The 23,195-nt window shown below is 57.7% G+C and overlaps 1 protein-coding gene across 2 annotated transcripts; it reads right to left on the reverse strand.

The window, feature by feature from the left end:
* Window positions 1-2,683: 2,683 nt before the first annotated feature.
* On the reverse strand, window positions 2,684-22,333 carry ACE (angiotensin I converting enzyme). 2 transcript variants are annotated; one of them, XM_067311976.1, is made up of 25 exons: window positions 22,064-22,315; window positions 17,630-17,797; window positions 15,565-15,652; window positions 15,107-15,250; window positions 14,779-14,970; window positions 14,433-14,530; window positions 13,690-13,862; window positions 13,233-13,456; window positions 11,705-11,849; window positions 11,371-11,469; window positions 11,024-11,146; window positions 10,388-10,599; window positions 9,611-9,747; window positions 9,155-9,313; window positions 8,657-8,744; window positions 8,319-8,462; window positions 7,905-8,096; window positions 7,208-7,305; window positions 6,519-6,691; window positions 5,850-6,073; window positions 5,457-5,601; window positions 5,077-5,175; window positions 4,498-4,620; window positions 3,723-3,910; window positions 2,684-3,427 (listed from the first exon to the last, which is right to left on the reverse strand). In XM_067311976.1, exons 1-25 carry the CDS (start codon window positions 22,274-22,276, stop codon window positions 3,231-3,233), a joined length of 3,846 nt encoding a protein of 1,281 aa, XP_067168077.1. In that variant the 5' UTR covers window positions 22,277-22,315; the 3' UTR covers window positions 2,684-3,230. The 2 variants fall into 2 exon arrangements, with proteins under 2 accessions (XP_067168077.1, XP_067168078.1); XM_067311977.1 differs by lacking the exons at window positions 2,684-3,427; window positions 3,723-3,910; window positions 4,498-4,620; window positions 5,457-5,601 and having other exon boundaries at window positions 5,092-5,175; window positions 22,064-22,333.
* Between the last annotated feature and the right edge of the window lie 862 nt (window positions 22,334-23,195).

Raw genomic sequence — 23,195 nt, forward strand, 5'->3', positions numbered from 1 at the left:
ACCTCCCCGCAGGGGACAGCACCCGGTGCAGGACCTGCCGCCCCAGGTCCGCTCTCCCTTCCCGGTCCTCGTCCCCCAGTGGGCAAGTGCTGGTCCCCTTCCCGACCAAGGCGTCCCATACGGTGGACTTTGTCCTCTGGTCCCGCAGACGTCACACCAGGCTCCCCGCCACAGGGGGTCCCGGGCTCTCCCCAGGATCCCAGCTCCTTCCAAGGTCTCCGAGCCCTCCCAGAGAAATGCTGGGAAATGAGTTTCTGATGTGCCCAACGGGGCCCAGAGCCACAGAGCAAACAGGGAATCCAGCGTGGGCCTTGCTTTTAATTCTTGTGATTTCAGAGCGAATCTCGCATCCTCTCCAGGAGCCTCACGCACTGGCGGCACCTTACAGTGGGACAGACCGGGGGACAGCCTGGCGAACGTGCTGCTTTCAGAGTTCCTCACTGAGGATTTATGGGATTTGGGGAGGGAATCTCCCCTTTTTTCCTGCTTTTCTTTCCCTCTGAGGAGCAGTTTCACTAAGCCTCCTAATTTCAGCGGAAATCATGACACTAGAGCCAGAAGACAGCAAAAAGCTCTCCAGATGTTACCACAACAAGGAAGGGAAATCATCCTCATTTTAAAGGTATCTTGTAAAACATTTATCACTGGCTGTCAGGGCCCTGAGAGCACCAACAGGCCTTAATTGCCCTGAAAAGCCTCACCTGGGACCTCCACCCACCCCCTCTGTTCAGCAGCTCTATTTAAGCTCAGGCCTGGGCCTTGAGCCTTTTTTGAGCTGTGCTGCAGGTAGCCTTGTCTTCAGCCCTGTCTCCTAGATGTACCTTTGGATCTATGTTGCAGGTAGCCTTGCCTCCAGCCCTGTCTTCTGGATGGATTGGTCTGATGAGATGCCTGTCCCTGTGGAGCAGGGATGAGATCTGCTGTTGTGGGAGATTTGGGGGTCACACACCTGCATGTCCCCCCCTTTTCTCATAGACTGGCCTTGATGGGACTTCTTCATTGGGAATAAGAAACTGCTGCAGCTAAAACTGGGGCATTTTTGCAGATTATTGATGGAACAGGGCCAGAGGTTACAGCTTTGTGCACCCATCACCCATTCTTGGAGCAGTGTCCCCTTCCACGGCAGGGGATAGTTTGGGTGTGGGTTCTCTAATGTCTAATTAGAACTGAGCTTGTATTGCACACCCTGAGTGAGAATGCTTATAGCATGGATCTTTCTTCTATTCTGAAAGCAGTTTTCATGAAACTTGTAGGAACTCTGTGATCTTGGAGACCTCTGTTCCTCTGCGCAATGGGGCAGAAAGGAGCCCTGGAGTGCTAAATAGCAGGTGAGGAGCTGACAGCTAGATGGAGCACAACCATAACAGCCTGGTTTCCAATCCAAACTTGCTTGGCTTCAAACCTGGCTCTTGCTAGATCAGGTCTCTAGCAGAGAGCATTGTGTTGGCTGGGAAGAGGGTGGGGAGGTGATCCAGGGTGCTGGATATAAAGCAGACACATCCTGGCCAGAGAGCTTGGCCTTTAACCCTGTCCTCAGGCCGAGGTGAAAAGGTGCCTGCCAGGTGCTGTGTTTTGGGCAGGTGGGAGGGAGGTTTTGTGATGCTGGGCTCAGCGACTGTCACTGCTGTGGGCAAACCCTTGGCCCAGCACAAGTGTTCTGGTCAGCAGCTAGCATGAGCAGCCATTTCCCACGTGGGCCTGGGTCATCTGCTGTGCCTGGCGCTCCTGCAGGGACCATGGCAGAAAGACAAACCGCTTGCATTTCCACCTCTCCGTGGGTGTGCTCGGCACAGCGGAGGGTTTAAAACAAACAAAAACCCGAGCGTAGGAGGGCAGGCACCTGTGTTCTGCTCCTCTCCGGGCTGCAGCAGAAATGCCAAGAGCCCTCTCGGGCCTCAGTTTCCCCCTTTAAGACCTGACTGAGGGTGGATGCTGTCAGACTGGAGGGGGAAGGGGTGGATCTTGTCCCGTGTTCTTTCATTTCCCCTGCTACTCAGGACTGCTGCAGATCTTGGCTCTTTAAGGCTGCAATAATCCCTGGGCTGGGATTAGTTTTGCACCTAATCACTGCAGAACAAATGCGAAGTTTTATTTACAGAAGCAGAAGATGGATGGGGAGGGGGGGGAAGCCTCAAGCATGGCTGATTCCAAGATAATCAGGGGCAGGAGATGATTGCAGACCTCAGAGCCCCCCTTGCTCTTACATAAATGACCATGGCTGCCGTCACAGCGAAGCCCAGGCCCCACCATGGCTTGGGGTGGCCTCCCTGGGCTGAGCTGCTGCAGCACCGTGGCACTTGAGCCTGTTCTCCACTTGGTCTTGGCAACCCCTTGTTTGACCCCCAGCCCTTTTAACAAATCAGACCTGGACTTTCCTGGAAATCCAGCCCTCCAGTGGGGATTGCTGGCTCTGATTCATCCCCTTGCTTAGGCACGTGCCCCATGGGAAGCCTGTGAGCGCAGGCTGGAGGATGGGACTGCCGTGGAGTGAGGATGCCGAGGGCTTCAGAGGATGGGGAGAGGGGAGGTGCTGGTGGGGATTGCCCCAAAGCCGGGCTGGTGTCCTGGGATTTGCATTTGCGCAGGGCTGGGATGGCAGCTTTCCTGCCTGAGAGCACAGCCCCTTTGAGATACCGGCTCCCACTGCCCCTTTTCCCCCTGCAAGAAGGAGCAGAGTCACTGCTCTGGGGGTAACAAGACATGGTTTTATTTTTCATCCGTGCAAGCGAACAGCCCAGCAGTGGGCAAACCGGGGGTGGACAGAGGTAGAAAACAGTCGGTCTCTCCCCGGTCTGCCCTCTGCTCATTCAAAGCCCCCTTGGCTTTGCCTGCCCTGCCACAGAGGTATGGAAATGGCTGGTGGGTGCTGGAGGGACCCTGCTCCCTCCCTGTCCCACCCTTCTGGGATGCTTCCCTTGGGTAGCCTGGGATGGCTTGGTGCCTGCTGGCAGCAGGGCTGCCCCTTGACAGGGCCTGAGTTTCTCTTCCCACAATGCAGGTGTTGACAAATAAATAGGTATTTACTGCTTTGGCTCTTGCATAGTGAAAGTCTGACCTGATTGGAAGGAGGAGTTCCTGGGCTGGTGAAACCCATGGCCTCATCGGCCTGCGTGTGAACCTGCGTGTGCCTGTGTCCCTTGCACAAGGCATCACTGCTGGGCTACCTGAGTGCTGGTAGTTGCACATCGTGCGTGCTGCTGGCACATGCGCTCTGCCCCACGGGACCTGCCTTATTTCAGTTCCATTTCTGAGCTGGATTTGAAGGCCCTTCTCCTGGATGAGAACAATTTGATGCCCAAGAGGATGGTGGTGACCACGAAGATGAGTGCCAGGGCAAGCAGGACCCAGCCACCCGCTGTGGCTTGACTGCTGGCCAGAGACATGCCCAGGAAATCAGCTTGGTCAGAGCTGTCTCGTGCTTGAGTAGCTGGAAAAAAGTCAAGAGGGAGAGGGTTGCTGCTGGTGGCTCTGTGCCATGGTGCATTGGGTGACCAGCCCTCGCTGCCCCTTTGCTGGGCTCTGTAAGGTCCCAGGATGTCTTGCCCCTTTTGGACTCTCAGCTCCCCATGAAATCAAGGGGAACTATTCAAATACGCTGTGGTTTTTGGGGTGAGGAAGGGGCACTGGACCAGGTAGAGCCACCAGCTCAGCATCTCCTATGTGCCCTATTCCTGCCCCAGAAGGGGCTAAGCTCTGACCTGGTCTGGCTGAGCCCCACATACCTGCGTAAGGGGTCCAATCGTACTCGGCCCAGCCCAGGACATCCCCGTTCTTCTCATTCTCCTTGGCCAGCCAGGTCATGAGTGGCTCAAAGTAGCTCATCAGGGCCTCTGCAGACATGTTGGGCTGCCCAGTGATGAGCTGCATAGCTTCGGGCCATGGCTTGCTGAAACCCAGCTTCAGGGCTTCCCTGTGGCAGGAGAAATTGGCTCCAGTGAGTTACTCTTTGCAACCAGCCCTTGCCTTTTCTCCAGGGCTTAGCTCTCTGGGTGCTAGGGACCCCTGGGTACAGTCTGTGCCTCCCTTGGCACCATGTGGCTGTGAGGGCACAGAGCAGGGAGAAGGAGGCTGCATGTGTGCTGGGGACTTTAACGGGGATAAAGTGCGCCCCCCCCCTCAGTGTGCCTGGCTTGATGCAGATTGGTTTGTGGATGAAAGGGTTAATTTTACACGGGCTTTTCTTGGGGAAAGGAAGTTGCTTTCCCTAAGGAAGGGGGGGAGGACGGGACACCTTTCCTCCTGCCGGGTCCCAGCTACCATCTAGTGGCTGCTTTTGCAATCACAGCCACTGCACCCAGTCCGGGGTCCCCTCCGCCCAGACTTCAGGTCCATGGACCAGGGCATCCCAACCCAGGGCTCCTGGAGAGAGTGGGCTGCTGCGTCCCAGCCCTGGGAAGCCTGTGAGCCCTCTGCTCTTGCCAGCATGGCTAAGATCTGATTGGCTTAAAGTATTAAGGTATATAAAGGTCTTGGCTCTCCCCTGCCCTGCACACCTACCCCAGGAGGCTCCCAGCTGCCTTGGACTGGTAGATGTCACATGTGTGCAGGGGCCCCGTGTGCCCAGCTGCCTTGCAGAGCGCCTGGTGGAACTGGAACTGGATCACGAAGCTGACAAAATACCTGAAGGAGCCAGAGGGGGTTGAGGAACAAAACCGTGGTGTCAGGCTGGGGATGTCTCTCCCGGTGCCCAGTCACTGTTAGTGGATGTGCAGGGGGGATGTGACCCCATTGTCCCCAAGTTGTGCCCTCCCATCCCTGAGGAGCATCACTGGCCTTAGAGCTCTGTCTGGTGTCAATATGGTGAAGTCTCTCTTGATCCTATTTCTCACTTTAGCATGTGCTTTATACTTGGGGGATGAGCTGATCCTCCTTGGACAGGGGGAAATAACCCCTAATCGATCCACCTTCCCCTCCTGACCCCCTGCCTGGATCCCCTGAGCCATCCAGCCCATCCAGGATGGGCAGTTTTCTCCTTGGATGTGAAATGAGCCACCATCAGTAGGGTCTGAATCAGGGATCCTGCTTCTGCAGAGGATAATTCATCCAAGGCAATCCCTCCCAGTCCCACTGGCTCACCTGATGTATGGGACGTTGGCAGGGATGTGGAACTTGGCCCCAGGGTCAAAATCATCTTCAGACCTAGGCACTGGTGGGCACAAGCCTTGGTACTTCAGCCTGGGCCAGAAAGTGAGAGATAGTTCAGTGCAAGGAGTGGGGGGCTCATGGGGGAAAGCAGGAAATGGAGAGGCATCATTGCAGGGTCTCGACAGAGGGGGCAAAGTGGGGGTGAGCCAGGAGAGGACAAGGTGGGGGCATGACAGTAGGGCAAGGGGGTTATGTATCCCATCATGTCCCTTTGTGGCCAACTGAGTTGCAGGGGGAAATTACCCAGTGGGGCTATGGTCAAGGCCCCTGCACCAAAGAGGGGGGTCCAAGTTCGAGCTCCCTGAGTGCACCTGAGGTTCCACCACTGCTGGTTGTACTCATCCTCCTTGATCCGTCCATCAAACACCTTCCAGCGCCACTGGTCCATGAGATAGCCGAAGGGCAGAAAGGCAATCTTGTCCAGGGCGACGCTCATCAGGTAGTTAATGTCGCTTTCTGCCCAGGATGGGAAGGGGTTAGCAAGGCAGTGCTGCCTCCTGCCCCTCTGCAGTGTATGTATCACCCTGCTCAAGAGCAGTGTGTCCTCAACCATGTCCTGTCCCCTCCATGCATGCAAAGCCACCATGCATGTCCCTGACCCCTTCCACCCTGTTCAGCCCATCCTGACCCTCTTACAGTCTCTCCATTTCCAGCTCCTCCCAGGAAACCTTCATCTGTAGTGTGATGCTCCCCTGCCAGCTCACCTTCATTGTCTGTGACTTGGTCCAGCAGTTTGATGCTGTGCAAATGTTTGGGGGTGGAGACGGACAAGGCCATGACATCCCCAACAGCCTCGTGGAAGCCGGGGTTGGCCCCATCACGGAATGAGATGGGCTGATTCATGTATTGCAGGAAGTATTGCACGTGGCCCATCTCATGGTGCACTGTGATTAGGTCATCCATGTTCACCACCGTGCACTGCTTGATCCTGGACCAGGAGATGTGGGAGGGGGAGAGAAGGGAGAGCAGTGCTGAGGTGAAAATGTCTAGGAATGATCGCACTCCCTTGTGCTATTTTTCCCTTTGGCATCCCTTCCCACAAGCTCATGCTCTGGATCTCATGCCAGATTTGGCTGGTCCTTCTCAGTGGAGTTGCTCTCTGCCTCTCCTGCCATCCCTGACCTTTCCTTTCCCCAGTTCATTGGCTTTTCCATCCTCCAGGGTAGGGCAGCCCCTGCTTGCCCTCCATCTGCCATGTGGGCTCCTGCCAGCAATGCCAGCATCTTGGGTACCAGTGGCAACACCAGAGCAAGGCTGCCACAGCTCCTGGGCAAGAGGCACTGCGAAGGTATCAGGCTGTGTCTCTGCCAAGACACTACTATCTCCTCCCAGCACCATGGCTGCCAGGGGCTTCTGTTGCTCCCCACAGGCACCTGAAGTCCTTGCGGTTGTAGAAGTCCCAGGCTGAGGCATGACACACCACCTCCCGCCCGTCTGTTGGCTTCTCAATCATCGACTTGTCCCAGAACTCCTGTGGCATGGGGATGAGGCCCAGAGATGTAAAGAAACGGTCTGACTCTTCAAACATCCTCTTGGGTGTCCAGCCCTGTGGAGAGAGCAGACAAAAGACAAGGTGAGGGGCAATGGGGACTCCCGGGGGTGCTGGGGGAAGGATGGCAGGGGGGGCAAGGACAATCTTTATTTCTTTGGGCATGGGGAGATCTTTTGGGGGCAGCTAAAGCTGGACCCAGTCCTTAGCATATCCAGGGGTGAGGAGAAAAGAGAGAATGAGGCATGGAGGTTTTCTGCAGCATCGGAGCTAGACCCTATCCTTCAAAGGGACAGGGTAGACTCACAGACAAGGGCCTTCTGTCTGGAAAGAGCCAGTTTAGAGGTCTAGGAGCAAAGAGGCAGGAGAGAAAAATAGCTATGAGGTTTCTATGTTCAGGGACTACCTGACTGAGGGGAGGACAGGGGATCTCCCTGGTGCGATGGAAGGAGGTGTGCCCCCATCAGAGATGCTTTCCAGGTCAGAAAGCAGCAGGTAACACGAGCAGTCACAAAGGCCAAGGGGTGCTTGGGCCCAAGGAGCTTCCCCAGAGCAGAGTAGAAAAGCACTAACCTGTTCTTTCATGGCTGGGGTGGCATCCACCTTGGTGGCCCCCGGGAAGGGCATCACCAGGTCAAAAATGTTGGACCACGACTGGGCCCACATGTTGCCTAGGAAATGCAGGAATGAGACAGGAAGAAGAGAGCAAAGGCAATGAATTACTGTTGACTCCTGTGTGAGCTGGGCCACCTTGGCTGCAATCTGTGCTGCCCGCACAAGGGCGAAGCAAGCAGGAGCCCAGGCACACAGGAGAGGGCAAGTCATGCTGAGTATGTTGCCTGTTCCCTGGGACAAACCAGTCCCTGCAGACCTGTTTCATGGGGCTTTGGCTCCTCAGCCAGAGACTGCACCTTCCCCACCAGATGTGAGGTCCCCACTCAGACCTGACGCGAGTTGAATGGCCTCAGTGGGGGGTCAGTGGGAATGACGCATTGATTAGTGGCACTAAGGCTGTGGCATACTGCAAAGGGACCACAAGCCATGCACTGGCTCAGAAATGGAGCTGCATTACTCTGTGCTCCAGTTTGGCCCCCAAGGAGGCAGGGAAATGTAATCTCACACAGACAAGAGGAGAATACAAGGCTGGACCTGGGGACTGGCCTCGACTCTTGGCATGACTTGAGCAGACTCTGGTTGGTGGGAGACACAGCTCTTGCTCAAGGCTGGACCAGAAGTGCACTGCTGGACTAGGCTCCAGCAAAGCCCTTACCTAGCAGGTGAGCAGGGATGGGACCCTTCAGGTTTACACGCTCTGGACCATACTTTTTGTAGAGGGCTCGGCGTACATAAGCATGCAGGTTGAGATACAAGGGCTGCAGCTGCAGGTACAGTCTCTCCAGATCTTCCTCAAAGGTGGGTGTCTCATACAGGGATCTCCAGAAGGCCCCATTGTCTGCGTAGCCTGTGATAGGGCAAGAGCAGAAGCCATCAGACCTTGCCCTTCTCAGGCAAGAGGTCATCATACTTCTCAGACATCCCAGGTCTCTCCATGTCTATGTGACCTCTCTTACGTCCGTGGGACCTCCATGCTCTCAGATGTTGGCCCTAAGTTGGACCAACAGCACAATCCCCTGCCCACAGGGGTCTGAGGCCACAGTGGGTCTCAAGGGAGCGGGACACTCACCATTGAGCACGGCTGCCTTGTTGCTCAGTGCCACGTATCGCTTATATTTGTCCCTGATCATCTTCCCAGAAGCATCCCGCCAGCCCTTCCAGGCAAAGAGGAGCTCGTCATAGTCCCGTGAGGAAGCCAGCATGTCTGTGAGGTCTAAAGAGAGAGCAATGAAGCCACAGTGATGCTGTTGCATGGGCTAGCCTGATGCAATGATGCTAGCCCCAGCATGCTGCTCAGGGGCCATAATAGAGAAAGGCCCTGTCACAGCCTTTTTCCATGCCCCTGTGAAGATCCCTCCTTTCTGGGCCTGCTGCAGAGAACTTGCCAGACACCCTGCTAGATCTTACCAGGGTCCAGGGGGTGACATATTTTGTTCTCCCTGCAGACCTTGGCTATGCTGTATGTGGTCTCCATATCTGAGAGGAGGGTGTTGTACTGAAAAGGAAATTGGATTATGTGAGCTGGTTATCCTTGTTTCTGCTCTTGGAGAAGGCCACAGCTTGTGGGGGTGTCTTCCCATGTTTTCCTCTTGCCCCTTCCACACCGTCCTAGGTCAAAAGGAGGTGAAGCTCTTGTCTTTCACAGGAGTTAGTATGGGAAGGGCCAGGGCCAGCATGCAGTGTTCCATTGTCATCCAAACAGGCAGGTCCTGCTGCAGGCTGGGATATGCAACCTTTGGATAGAAAACACTGGAGGCAAGGCTTTGTGTGGAAGGTACCAGATTATCACCTGTACAACGGCGGGGGCAGCTGCCCGCTGCCATTTCCTAGAAGTCAGGAGAAGCCCATGACTCCGGACAGGGTGGTGGCAAGGGACACCCTCTCCTGCTCTGTCTTGCAACTCACCTCCTTCAACTCATCCTCGGGCAGTGCTGCCCTCTCAATGACACTCAGCTTCTTGAGGATGCGTGTGACACTTTGGTCCTGGAAGTCAGTGGAGTCGAACTGCCTGGCCCTCATGCCATACTGAAGGGTGTGCTTAGACATGGCCAAGTTCTTCTCCAGCTGCAAGGGCAGGAGGAGACAGGAGAGGGTTTACCCAGAGGAGATCTTTCAAACAGTCAATCACCAGAAACACCACCTGACACAGATGACTGACAACCTCCCAAGGGGTACTCCAGTGGGTACCTCCTGGCATGACTAGGGTTTTCATGGAAAAGGCACCTCCTAGGTGTGAACATTTCCCTTTGGTGAGGGGCAGAGGCTGCCCTGGTTTCCAGAGCTCATCCACAATGTGCCTGGGGACCAGCTGCCTGCCTTTGCTGTTGTCTCTTCCCACACAGCCCAAGGTCATTCCCGTACCATGATCTCCTTGTTATGGTCGGTGATGTTGGTGTTGTAGGTCCAGGATGCCTCGGTATAAGCATTCCACACCTCCTCGGCTGTTCTGTTGTACTCGGACAAGAACTCTTTAGCTTGTGCTTCATCTGCTATTTTATCTAGAGAAAGAAATAAATGGAAGAAGAGAGGGAAAGTCAAGGGAGCCCCTTCTCTTTGCAAGAGCATCACCTTGACGGAGAAGCTGTGGCTGAGCCTCTGCTAAAAGTGCAGGCTCCTTTGGAGGCTGCCACACTACTTTGGCATGGACTGAGGCCCTGCTCTGCTGCCTCTTTGCAGAAAAGTTCTAGGAAGAGCCAAGGGATGGGGGCAGGTGCATACTGCTGGGGTACCCCACTGGGACAGGAGATGGGATAATTGGACAAACTGCATGCCACAGACACTCCCACCTGGGCAGAAAGGGTGCAGCAGGTGGGAGGGTCTGCAGCAGGAAACAGGTGACCCGTTACATCACGGCTGAAGGCATTACGTCAGCAGCAAAGCCACAGGTCCAGGCAATGCTATGTCACATGGTTGGCTAATGGCACCCACTTCAAAGATGCAATGCCCTAGGAAGCAACACCCCGTGGGACTCCACATAGAGCTGGTGGTAAAACTGGTTGTTTCTCTTTCCTGGCACGGAGACCTTGCCCACCCATAGTAGAGACCTCCCCCAGCATCGGCCTGCCTGTGGGTTAGTGATGTCCCTTGGGAGATCTCTTCTTGCCTCTCCCCAGACTCAGGATGGAGCTGCAGCCTTACCAATGCCTTCAGGGTAGCCTTCAGGGATAGGAGGACGCCAATCAAATTCAGGCCAGCCCAGCACCTCATTGGTCTTGTTGTTCTGCTGCTGAAGCCACTCGGTGACAGGGCTGAAGTACTCCAGGAGGGCCCCAGCATCCATCTTATCTGTGCCAGTGAGGTTCAGCAGGATCTCCTGCCATGACTTGGAAGAGCCAGCTTTCAACACATTGCTGCAGAGAAGCAGGACAGCAAGAGCCAGCATGAGGAAGGAGATGGACAGGAGAAAAGCGGTGCCTGTATCTTTGCATCACAAGAGTTGAAGACTATTCCTGAATGGGACATGAACCTGGGAGCTGCCTCTAGAGCCCCTCCAGCTGTTATGCATATAGGGACTGAGGACTTCCCATCACATATTCATGCATTTGTTAACAACCTTGGGATCTGACAGGCACTGAACATGCTTTAGTGACCTCTCATCCAGGTGGGAGCTTATGATGAGGATGACAGCAGAACCCACTCACCCCACCACAGTGCTTCCATGTATTTTCATCCATCCACCTGAAAAGTTATTTTCCCAGCCACCTCTATAGCCAGTTTTTCCTTCCTTCTTTCCTCCCACCCATGGTGATTCTCCCAACCTTCCTCTGTGCCCACCTGAGTTTGGTTCCAGCCTCTTTGGACATGTAGATGTCACAGGTGTGCAGGGGACCAGTGTGGTTGGCTGCCTGGCACAGCGCCTTGTGGAACTGGAACTGGAGGATGAAGCTCACAAAGTACCTGCCGAAGAAGCCCATGAAGGTGAGCCCAAGGAAAAAGGGCAGCTGATGCATCCCATGGCATGGAGGAAGGCACCTGGCTGCACACTTCTGCTCCCTGCCGTTTGTGGATGGTTTCTAAGCCCAGAGCAAAAGCAATGCATTCCACTACCTGCCCACAGAGCTGGGATCTCCACTCCCCCTCCCCACCCTGGACCTCCATCCCCATGCCAGCACCTCCTCTACCTGATGTAGGGGGTGTTCCCAGGGATGTGGTACTTTGCACCAGGGTCAAAGTTGCTTTCGTTCCTCGAAACTGGAGAGCAGATACCTTGGTATTTGGTTCTGTAAAACAACAGAGATCAAGAACATGGGTTGGAAAGGAGGCAGATGAACCAAAGCAGGGAGCAGGAAGGGAAGGCACAGTGCTGAAGAAATCTGCACAATTAGATGTGCTTCTATTTCCTTCCATCCATCCACAAAGCAATTTCTCCAGCCATATTAGTAGCCAATTTTTCCTTCCTTCCTTGCACACCACCAGCTTTCATGCACCCATCTGCCCTTGGTGATTGTCCTCTACCTCAGATACCACCAGTCGTAGTTGTAACGGCTGGGGGGCGTGCGGCCATTGAACACGTTCCAGCGCCACTGGTCAATGAGGTAGCCGAAGGGCAGGAAAGCGATCTTCTCCAAGGCCATCTTCAGCAAGTAATTGATGCTGCTCTCTGTATGAAACAGAGTGGCGCTAAGGACACTAGGTTTTTTGTGAGCAAGAGGGTGAGCAGATCTGGATGATAACAAGGTACAGCATTTCAACGTACAATTTTGCCCCCTTGCAAATGCTTCATGGGACCCAGGAGACTTCTCTAGATGCAGCTTCTGCTCAGGGCAATATGTACGTTTTCACTGACCGGGGACAGCGGGAGTGACCAGCCCTGTTGTCTTCTTGCCTTCAGCCTGGCTCTCAGCTATGCTGTGGCCACATGCATGAGAGGGTCTCAGATGAGTGTGGCTCTAATGGTTCCCTCTTTACACATTTGCCTTGGGGACCTCACGGTAAAGTGGATTTGGTCCCCAGAGCTGTCACACCACTGCAAAGGCTAGGTTGGTTTGTACTCAATTGGAGTCAACCCTGGGGACAGTTACCAGTGTGGGGAGCACAGGGGAGAGTGGCAGCTCCTTTCCCCTTCACCCTGAGGAAAACCAGTGAAGGAAGGTGGGAAAAGGACCTGCTGGAGACCCAACTGAAGCTGTGTGGGCAGAGGGGTTGGCAGCACTGCCCTGGGGTGCTGCTGGCTGCCATGGCAGTGGTGGGATGGCTGGCAAGAACTGACACAGCCTGGTCCTGGTTAGCTGGGCAGTGATGCCTTGAGGCAGAGACCATCTGCTCCGCAGTGTTTGTGCAGCATAAGCCCAATGGTCTTGGCTGCTGCAGTGGCTTCCCTGTCACAAAATGGATTTAATCACAACGCAGGAGGATCCCGGGACTGGCCCTCCTCCACAAAGCAGCTGCCTGCGGCAGGAGTCTGCAAACACTTGGCTTTCTCAGCTTCTGTCTGGTTTCACATGTTGGCTGAGAGGCTTCAGTGGGACGGGGAGACTCTTGCCAAGCTAGGCAGTGCCCTGCAGTGACAAACCATCCTCTGCTCTGCCACTGGCAGGCGGTGAGCAGAGCTGTCACCTGCTCTGACTGTCCTTGTGAACAGTGTTAGCTGTGCACATGAGCTTTCAGGGTCACCTCTGCAGAGCTATGCAGAGAGGTCCTGGGGTTGACATTTCTTGGTGAGGGAAGGGGAAATGCTGGAAAGGTCAAAGCCAATCAAGCACAAAGATGACGCTTTCAGGTTTTGGGCTCTGCCAGGAGTACCGGGGAAGAGAACAGACAGGCTATGGGAAGCCTTACTGCTGCGTTCAAGAGTGAAGAGGATGGTGCTAAGAAGGATGCAGTGCGTGGAGCTGAGTGTGGGGGAAAGGCAGACATCAGCTGTGGGGCCTTGTCTGCTCCAAGCCATGCGGCTGGATTGCAGCCCACCCTGGCAGAGCCAAAACCCTTCCCTGAGCCATGGGCAGTGCCCGAGCCCTCTAGACCACCCAGGGCCATGGCACACCTGTGTCCTCAGTGACACTGTTGAGGAGCCCAATTTTCTTGAGGTGGCTGGGAGTGGAGACAGACAGGGACATGACATCGCCAATGGCCTCGTGGAAGCCAGGGTTGGCCCCGCTGCGGAAGGAGACAGGCTGGTCCTTGTACTGCAGGTAATATTGCACGTGGCCCATCTCATGGTGCACCGTGAACAGCTGCTCCATGGTGACTGTGGTGCACTGCTTGATCCTGCCGGGTGAGAAAAGAGCATTGTCTAGGCTAGGCGAGGGCACCCGGGCTGCCCGTGTTCCCCCTCGAGCAGCATGGTGCCCCTGCCGAGAGCACTGAGACCTTTCCCCAGAGGGCGACAGGGCTGGCTGCATGGCCAGGCTGGTGGTACCCAAAACAGTGACCGGGGAGGATGATGGGGGTGGGGCGGGGGCTTATCTTGTACCCCTTGGATGCTACCTGCCCCTACACACCTGAAGTCTTTGCGGTTGTAGAAGTCCCAGGCTGAGGCGTGACACACCACCTCCCGCCCATCCGTTGGCTTCTCCAGCATGGACTTCTCCCAGAACTCGGGGGGCATCTCCAGCAGCCCCAAGGAGGTGAAGAACTCCTCTGAGACCCGGAACATGTGGGTGGCGTTCCAGCCCTGGTGGGCAGAGGCCAGCAGGCAATGGGTTACAGCGATGAAGAGGCTGCCAGCACCCTAGGCATCTCCTCTGATGCTCTCCCAGCACTAGTCAGCACCGTGGGAATGAGCCAGCTCCGTCCAAGAGCTGGGTAAGCAGATGAAAGGGGCTGGAGTCCTGCCCCTCTCACCCTGACTGGGGGTCCTGGCCCCCAGAAATGGGGTGAGCATCCCTGAGAAGCAACCAGCAGCCATGCTGGGTGGCCAGTAGATCTGAAGCTCAAGGGATTCTTTGACCTGTGTGTGTGTATATGATGGTGTGGATGTAACCCACACCTCTAAGGACCAGCATTGGTCCTACAGCAAACTGCCCTTCCTCTTTGCCCACCAGCTTATTCTGTGATCATTGCTGGAGGAGGAATGGGGCTATTTCCGTGTCCCTTCCAGACACTGTTTTTCTGCTGTCTCCTGTGCAGGCGGGGGAAACTGATCCCATGGGTCCAGGAGCAATATTATGGGCAAGCCCTGGCCAACATTCCTCTGGCTTTTGTCCCCACCAGTGCCAGCAGCGGGGTCCCCTCAGCCTGTCACCTGCTGCACCATGGTGCTCGTGACATCGAGGTTGGGCTTCTCCGGGTAGGGGATCATCATGTCATAGATGTTGTTCCACTGCTGAGCCCACATGTTGCCTGAGAAGAGAAAACAACCAGAGCAGAAGGGGTAAGTGGGCTGGCAGCTCCCAGCACGGCCCTTGAGCCCATGTGCTATCCCAGGCTGCCTCTGAGTTGGAAGATGTGGCACCCATCTCTGAGCCTGTGGTGGGTCAGGAGGAAGAGAAATACAGGCGTCCCACAAGAAGTGATAACCAGGAAGCCCCTGCCCCACCATGGCCTTGTGTGTGCCATGGGGCTGGGGGGAGGGGTGTCTCTCCTCTTACCCAGGAGGTGAGCAGGGATGGGACCCTTCAGGTTGACGTATTTTGGGCCATAGCGATCATAGAGCTTCCTCCGAACGAAGGCATGCAGGTTGAGGTAGAGTGGCTCCAGCTGGTGATAGAGCTGTTCCAGGTCGTCCTCAAAGGTGAGTGAGTCGTACCAGGAGCGCCAGTACTCGCCCGTGTCCTTGAATCCTGCCAGGGAAGTAGCCATGACCTGCAGGTTCCAGCCTCCAGGGGCTGAATGACTCCCCATTGCTCCTGCCCCAGGAGCATCGGAGCTGGGATGGGGCTGTGAGCTCCCCCCTGCCTCCCCCAGCCCCGCTCGCACCATCCATCTGGTAGGCCTCGTTGCTCAGCTTCACGAACTCCTCGTACTTGGCCCGCAGCGGGTTGCCTGCTGCATTGTGCCAGCCCTCCCAGGCGTAGAGCAGCTTCTTGTAGCTGCGGGAGTTGGCCATGATTTCCGAGATGTCTGGGACAGAGGCAGGAAAAGTGGGAGGTTAGAGATCCTGGTGGGAAAGAGAGGCAGGAGGGTGGCAAAAACCCATTGCTGCTCTTCAGAGGTGGCAGCATCCCGCCAGACCCAAACACCCCAGGACAACCACTGAACGTGGCCATGGACCCTTCTCTCAGTGCTGTCCCACTCCAGGTGGGAATCTGGAGACTAGACAAACTCAGGGTCCCCAGCAGAGCTGGAAGGTGCTCAGCACCTCGCAGGACCACACGTGGTGCCTGGGGAGCTCTGCCTGCACAGCAGGGGCCAGCCTGGTGGGACAGGGACCATACCTGGCTCCAGCTCCCAGCAGGTACCGTTGGTCTGGCACACCTTGGCCGTGGAGTAGATTTTGTCCATGTCGCTCAGGATGGTGTTGTACTGGGGGGGGGAAAAAGAAGCTGTTGGGGGTCGAATGAGATGAAATTGGGGTTTCTCGGAGCACTCAGGGTGCCAGAGACAGGGTCAGCTGTGCTCTGCCCCCGCAGGAGAGGAGATGTATAGCAAGGTTCAGGGTGGATTTATAAAGACTTCTCAACTCAGGAGCGTGTGCGTGTCCTGAGGGATGCGGAGGAGGCCTCGTGTGTGTACATAGCACATTTTTTTGGTGAGATAAGCTTGTGCCTGCCTGTAGTTTTTCCACACTTTGCGCTGTGGGAGCAACGAAACTCTTTGGGACAGATAACCCTATCCAAAGGCACTTGCTGAAAAGCCCTTCAAAATACACGCTAGTGCACAAGGAGTCCCGGAGCGCGGCTATTTATAACGCTCTTTGTCAGAAGGGCTACAGCCGAGACTGTTTATCTAAGGAGGCAGAAAAAAAGCAGGAGGAGGAGGGGATTTACTTCTGTGAACTTCAACAACAGCAAACAATAGCAACAGGAGATTTCCTGGAACCTGCCTGGGGCGCCCATTCCCAGGGAAGGAAATTCCTCCCCTCCGTTCCTCTCTCCAGCCTGATCCCACAGCTCGGAGCGGGCTGGAGGCGAGCGGCGTGGGGGCAGCGGGTGCCAGCTGCCAGCGGGAGCGCTCCTTTACGGCTGCTTTGCCAGCCCTTGGCGTAATGTGGCTGGTCTGCAGGGAGGAGATTTGATGCTTTCAGTTATCTAGGAGAGGTCAGGGGTGGGTTTCCTGGAAGGAACCGGGGCTGACGCCGCTCTGGAGAGCATTATATCATCATGGGCCAAAGCCAAGCGTGCGCTGCAACGGGGAAGTGCCCCCGTGAGCCACCAAAGACGTGGAGGGAGAGGGGAATTTCACTAAGCACCTCGCCACGTAGCTGGGTACGTAGAGGTGCTCAGCCCGCTGGGCACGGGAGGGTGCTGAGGCAGTGTGGGCTGGGCACTAGAGGAGCAGCCTGGAGCTTTTTTGGGAAACTGAGACTTCACATGGGGCGAATCAACTCAAAAGCAGTGACCGAAACGTGCCGGGCTCTGGAGCAGACGCTGAGCACAGCAGGGCGGTCGGGGAGCTGTGCTTGCGCAAGGACGACTGCCTGGGCACTATTTTCATATATAGAAATCTAAGTCACTTTGCATGTATGTAAGTGACCCTTAAAATCCAGGGCAGTGGTGGTGGTGGGGACTCAAGCCTTCTGGTCAGACTCTTACTGATGTCCTCAGCTCCGAGCTGTATCCGCTTGCAGGGGAGGCTCAGGAGCTAGTGCCCCCTGGCCCTCCCCAGCCTGTGCCCACCAGGGACGCCAATGCCTGGGCCAAAAGCCCCTTTCCAAAGCAAGCAGTGTTTTTTTGGCTGCCTGGAGAGGCTGTGAAGGAAGGGGACGGGGCAGCTTCTCCCCCCAGCGCTCCCACCACCAGGCTGCGCTCGGCCGTGTTTCGGGGCACCTGCCCTTTGCTCCCCCTTGGGCCGCCGGAGCAGCCCTCCTTTCTGCTGGGGCCCTCTCAAGCGCGGCCCGCGGAGCCCACGCTTCCGCAGCTGGCGGGAGACCGGGGCGTTTGCGAGCCAGCTGGCCCCTGGCCATGGGCACAGCATGGCTTGGCTCCAGGGAATGCCCAAAGCTGCACGGTGTAAGCAGAAAAGCTCCGTCTCTCACTCGCAGGTGGCTCAGAAGCTGATGTTACAGGCACAACAGGACACCCTGAAGCCCGGCGTCCCCACAGATTTGGGACCCCATCTCCTGTCCCCTTCCCATCGCCATGTCCCCTGTGTGGGAGCACAGTCACTAGCCAGGAAGAACGTCCTAAATGCAACAGAGGAGCACTGGGCCAGAAAAGAGGCCTGGAGACCTTGAGAAAGGAGCCTCAACAAGGATCCCAAGCACCCCAGTGATGCTCCCCACAGCCTGGGGTTTCCTCTGATCCCCCCGCTGTGCCCTCGTGCCAGCAGTGCGGTGCCTACCTGCTCTCTCTTCTCCAGGGGCAGGTTGGAGGGCCCCAGGGTCTGGATGGAGCCGATGATCTTCCTCAGCTCTGAGTCACTGAAGTTGCTCCAGATGCTGCCATAGAGCTCCTTGGCTTTCTTCCCCCAGGCCTCAGTGAAGTTCTGCTCCTCCAGGGAAGCCTCCACCTGCGAGGCAAGAGGGACATGGGATTTGGGGAGGATGGAGAGACAGAGCCGCGACGGACCTGGCCATCATGCCGGGGTGACCCAGGGGACCCGTTGCGCCACCCACTGGGGCTCCAAAGCACAGGGAGAAGCAAGCGTAGCCTTGCACATGCCTTATCCCCTCCATGCCATTGCAGATGCTGGACACGGGGCAGAAGGAAGGGGTGGTGACAGCCAGATTTAAATCCGCAAGGGCTGATTTAGAGGCAGGAGGCTGCTAACATGGGTGCTTACAAGCACCACGCCAGCCTGGCGTGGACCCCGCACCCAGCAGCGAGGTGGCTGGGCACAGACACAACCCAACACGGTGCCGTCACCAGCTTTTGTGTGCAAGCCAGAGGGTTGAGGGACGCAAGGCGGCGGGCAGGGTCACCCTGCTCCCTGACGCTTAAGCAAAGAGACATCGGTTTCCAGCCAACGCGGCAATGTCTGCAGGCCCTGAGCACCTGGAGTGCGCCCAGTGAGTGGCCGAGCGCATGGGCAGGTGTTATTTAAAGCTGTTTTGGAGGCAGCTCTGGGGCATCTTGCCCCAGCTGGGATGCTGGGATGTGGATGCTGCAGGTTTCTCTGCTGGAAAAAGAGCCGACACACACAACTACAGAATACCACGAGCTGGTAGACCAGAGAGTGTACGCTATTTCTGCAAGCCTGGCGGCATGCACGCAGCACTGACAGTTCAACGGGGGAGATTTGCACCTTCCTGGCAGCCCCGGAGACGCTGGAGTCATGGGGCAGCACCAGAAGCACTTAAGGGAGCGTCATCCGCCTTGTCCGTCTCGCTGGCCGTCAGGAAGCTCTGCCTGCGCCTGTTGCAGGCAGGATGTCTGGGACGCCGTCGGCTGGCTCCAGCCACCGGGGACCCGAGCAGCTTGGAGGAGGTGGGAGCCTCCAGCCTCCCGGGCCGGGGCCGTGCACCTCTGTGCTGCGCAGGAGGCAGCTCGCAGGCCTGGGGGGAGCTGGTCCCGGGTGCAGCTGCTGGTGGGGTTTGAACCAGCCTTGCAGGAGCTGGTGTTTTCTAGCGGCTGCCAGATCCCAGTTTCGGAAGGAGGTATGAGCTCTGACTTCATTTTATCCATATATCTGCTGTTTCTCACCTTTAGAGAGGAAGGGAGAAGCCCCAGACTAGAAACATCTGGTGGATAACTCTAAAGTCACCATGGTCATTTCTTCTCCTTTCTATAGCTCCTTTTCTATAGCTCCTTTTCCATAGCTCCTTTTCTGTATCTATCTCCTTTCTATACCTTCAGTTTTCTCCCTATGGCCGCAGCCAGGTCTCCGCAGCTGGGTTCAGGTTCAGGTAGGACAAACCTGAGATGTCTCACGTCACTCAACGGGGAGAACCAAAGAGCCAAAGGTGCCGCGGGGAGGTGGCAGGGAGATTCCGCCGCAGCGGGCAGGGCGCTGCCTGGGAGCGCCGCAGTGTGACGCAGAGAGGCTGCTCGGCTCCTCCATACGTGCTCTATAGTCTCCATCTATAGTGCCCTGGCTGTGTCTCAACCATCAGGCTACTGAGCCATCACGGTTATATCAGAGCGTTACCATTTAGCCGGATCGCACCCAGTCCGTGCCGTATAAGCACCCTATTTTGGGTTCACCTTGCAGCATGGCACCCGCTCGCCCCGGGAGCTCAGCCAGGGATGTGGGTCCCAAACGCAGCCCCCGGCTTTGGGGACTCCGGCTGTTCCCGGGTGCTGCTGTGCCGCAGCCTCCCTTCCCAGGGCCGCGGGAGCCGCGGGGAGCAGCCCCGGCCTCCCGCGCCGCGGGGGGGTTATTTAGCCAGCTGGAGTCGCGGCAGGCGGCCGCGATTTCGGGCCCGTGTGCGTCCCGGGCGGGAGCGTCTCGGCCCGCTTGGCACGAGCTGCATTTCGCAATCGGCCGAGAAAGGCTGCTCTCTCTCTCGAGGGTCCCGGACCGGGCTGGGAAAAGGGGGGGGGGGGGGGGGGATGAAAACACACAAAGTGCCTGTTCCTTGTCGCTGCTATTGCGGAGTGATTTATGGAGCTCATTAGCTGTTAGCCGTGGCTTTGTGAGCCAGCCTCCAACGTGCCTGGTTTGTTTTATTTTAATCTTCGCATTCCCTTGGGCGGCGGAGGGGAGGTACAGCCAAACAGGGCCACACGCTGCCCGGGGGACTCACCCACGCAGCCCGCGGGACACCGCGGGGTCGGGACGCCCTGGACCCTGCTGCAGGCAGAGCCGGTGCCCCTGCGCCCACCTGCTCTGCCGGGGCTGGGAGATCCCCCGATGAGGACACATCACCTCTCTTGGACCTTCGTGGCCACCTCCAGCGCGGTGAGGTGTCCGGCCCTGGCGTCCCAGCACGCGGGGGACGTGGCTGCCCGCAGCCCCCTGTTTGGGAGCAGGAGTGATGCTCCCTGCATCCTGGGATGGATCCGAGCTGGTGGGAGTCACCTCGCTAAATGCAGAGGTGCGCGGCGGGGATCCCGGACCCTGTTGCGGGGCCATGGAGCTGTAGCAAGCAGAGTCCAGCTGCGTTTCGTCTTCTCCTTAAATAGCCGCCTGCGTTCGGTCAGGCGAGTCGTGCCCTAAACCCTAGTGACAGGTCTGGTGGAGCGAGCCGGGGCCGAGCGCTCTGATGGAGATACCCGCGCTGCCCACAGCCCATGTGGGGCGGGACGGACCCGCGGCTGCCAGCCTGGGCACGGGGACGTCGGGGACGGGATGGTCCCAGGCCCTTTGCTCCCGCAGCCGAGGGCTTGGCAGGATGGGAGCCGGGTCCAGGGAGCGCTCCGCTTTCCCCGAGACGTGCGCAAAAACCTCTGCTGAGGATGCAGCTTTCAAAAGGAGCCCAAAGGTCCCCCGGCCCCACCTTTCCTTGCGTGTCTCCAGCGCCCGCAATAAAAAGCCAAAGAAAAGAAACACAAACACGCGGGCCGATCGCCTCTGCCTGCCAAAGTCCGGCCTGCCCCGTCTCCGCTGCACCGGTGACTCACTGCTGCCTGGACCCGACCCGGAGAAAGGGAGGATTCAGCAGCCATGAGATTTGTCCCAGGGGCTGCTCTGCCCTGCCAGGATGCCCCCAAAAGCCACGACATGCCATCAAGTCTTCTTGATCTTCCCAAATGTCCCCAAAACCCAGACCTCCAGGTCTGGCAGCTGTCGGGAGGGAGCGGGGCTAGCCCAAGAAGTCCCGAAAGCCTCGATGTAGCAATTACCTGCTCGCATTTTTCCACTGTTTATTAACACTGGAAAGGGTCAAAGCCGAGTTCTGGGAATGCCCGTAAGAAAACCACGTCAAAGTGCTTCCATAGAGCCCTGCCTCCGCTCCCACGCTGCTCCGCCGTTCCCGTCCCCATTGCAACATCTGCACGTGCGGGCGCTGGGCACCGGCCCAGACATCGGGCCAGCGCTCCGAAAAAGGCCGAAGGGGCACGGTGGCACGTGCAGGAGATGCGCCGAGCTGGCAGCGGGCAGAGCGGGCTGGTCCCGCGGGAACGCTGCTTTCCTTCCCTTGGCAGGGCACGAGGCGGCCCCCTCCCACCGGGACCCCCCGGGACCTGCTGCGCTTTGGGTCCCAAAAAACGCACTGCGGGTTTTCGCTGAGACGCGCACAGGTGCTGCCGTGGCGCTGCTGGTGCGTGCACTACGCCGAGCCCCGTGCACCGCTCTCCGTAGGGGCTGCACGTATAGCGCCAACCTGTGCACGGCGCCTATAGTGCTGCGTCCTCGCCCGCTCGCTGCCCCTGCGCCCGCTCGGTCCCTCGGCTCTGCCTCGCTCCCCTGCACACCAGGAAGGCTATGGGGATTTGGTGGTGCGGGATTTGGCCGGAGGCAGGCAGAGCCAGCTGGGCACATATATAACAGTGTGTGTGTGTATATATATATATATATATATATATATATATATATATATATATATACATAAAAAACACAACCGCTGCCCCGGCCGGGTGGCCACGGGCAGCTCCCTGGGCACGATGGCAGCCAGGGCTCAGGGAGGGGGGGAAACTTCACGTGATTCCTGGCGTGCCCAGTCCCGTGCCGGGCAGGCTCATGCAGCCGAGAGCAGCCCCCGGGCTGCTCTAACCCATGGCCGGGGCAGCAGGGTCCTCCAGGACATTTTGGGCTCCCGGCGCTCGCCCTGAGCCGCCTGCGCCCGCTCTGCACGAAGGTCCCCAATGCAACGGCCAGTGAGGTTCCCGTGGCCAGGAGCCCCTTGCAGCAGCCCCGGGACCCCCCCGGCACCCCGGGGCGGCCGGCACCCACCTGCAGGGCCGCGTTGCCCGGCGTCAGGTCCGTGTAGTAGTTCCAGCTGGCCGAGGCGCTGGCGAAGAGGACGGTCTCGGCGGTGCTGTTGTAGGCGCTGGCGAAGAGGGCGGCCCCGGCCTCGGTGGCGTCGTGCTCGGGGGGCAGCAGGTCGGGGCTCAGCGCGGCGGCGAGGCCGAGCCACAGCAGCAGGAGCCGCAGAGCCGGGGGCATCGCGGCTGGCGCCAGCACGGGGCTTTGCACCGCAGCTCGCTGCCGTCACGCCGGGCTGAGCGAGCTTTGCCGAGCCACCAGCTGCTTATAAGCACGCAGCCGGCGCGCAAACCCTGCCCACCGAGCCTGCCTCCCGCGCGGATAAGCCGGCGGGGTTTCGCTCGCCCTTCGGCTCCTCCGTGGGCAGCGGCGCGGCGAGAGCGCTGCCGCGGGGTGCAAAGTCCCTTTCGCCCCTCGCGGCGCCGGCAGGGTCCGGAAAGGGGCTGGGAAGGGAAAGGAAAGGAGGGAAGAAGGGGAAGGGTGAAGGGAAGGAAGGAGCAAGGCCGGGACCCGGCGGCTGCAGGGCGTCCCGGGACACGGCCGGGGTGGGCTGGGGGCCAGCGGAGGGTCCCCGATTTCCCTGCCGCCCCGGCGCCAGGCTTGCTCCCGCCGAGCCCGGCTCCGCCGTGCCCCAGGGCATCGCGCCGGGTCCCCGTGCCGAGGCTCCCCATCACGGTGGGAGGGCGAGCGCGGTGCCGGGCGGCTTTCCCGACGGAGGAAATGTTCCCCGTGGGGGGTCACACCATGGTGCGGCAGCCCCGTCCTCCCCTCCCCAGCTTCTGCTTGCCAAAACGGCCCTGCGGGCAGAAGTGTCTTATTTTGGAGAAACTGAGTATTTCTCCTGGCTGTGAGTGAAATTGCGTCATGTGAAACATTTGGGACTTTGAGGATTTAGTCTGATGACAATCGAGGAACAAAACGTTGCTTCAAAATGAAAACCAGACCCGTTTCGGTGACCTTAATAGCCTTGATAGCTAGTTCCTTTTTTTAAAAAAATATTTTTTTGATTAAATAATCCCCCTTCCCCAGGGCCAGGCCCAGCCAGGGCTGGGTTTTGGGGGAAGACAGGGTTCAGACGTGTCCGCCCAGCCCTGTCGCC

Source organism: Apteryx mantelli, chromosome 28 (genome assembly GCF_036417845.1).
Source record: "Apteryx mantelli isolate bAptMan1 chromosome 28, bAptMan1.hap1, whole genome shotgun sequence".
NCBI classification, from domain to species: Eukaryota; Metazoa; Chordata; class Aves; order Apterygiformes; family Apterygidae; genus Apteryx; species Apteryx mantelli.

Bases quoted from the DNA above. Each gene is read 5' to 3' on its own strand.
- ACE (XM_067311976.1), bottom strand. From the start codon at position 22,276: ATGCCCCCGGCTCTGCGGCTCCTGCTGCTGTGGCTCGGCCTCGCCGCC. The intron at 11,147-11,370 runs GTAGAGGAGGTG...CTTCTTCGGCAG, and splicing joins GGGAACACCCCCTACATCAG to GTACTTTGTGAGCTTCATCC. The intron at 10,600-11,023 runs GTGGGCACAGAG...GCTTCTCTGCAG, and splicing joins GAGGCTGGAACCAAACTCAG to CAATGTGTTGAAAGCTGGCT.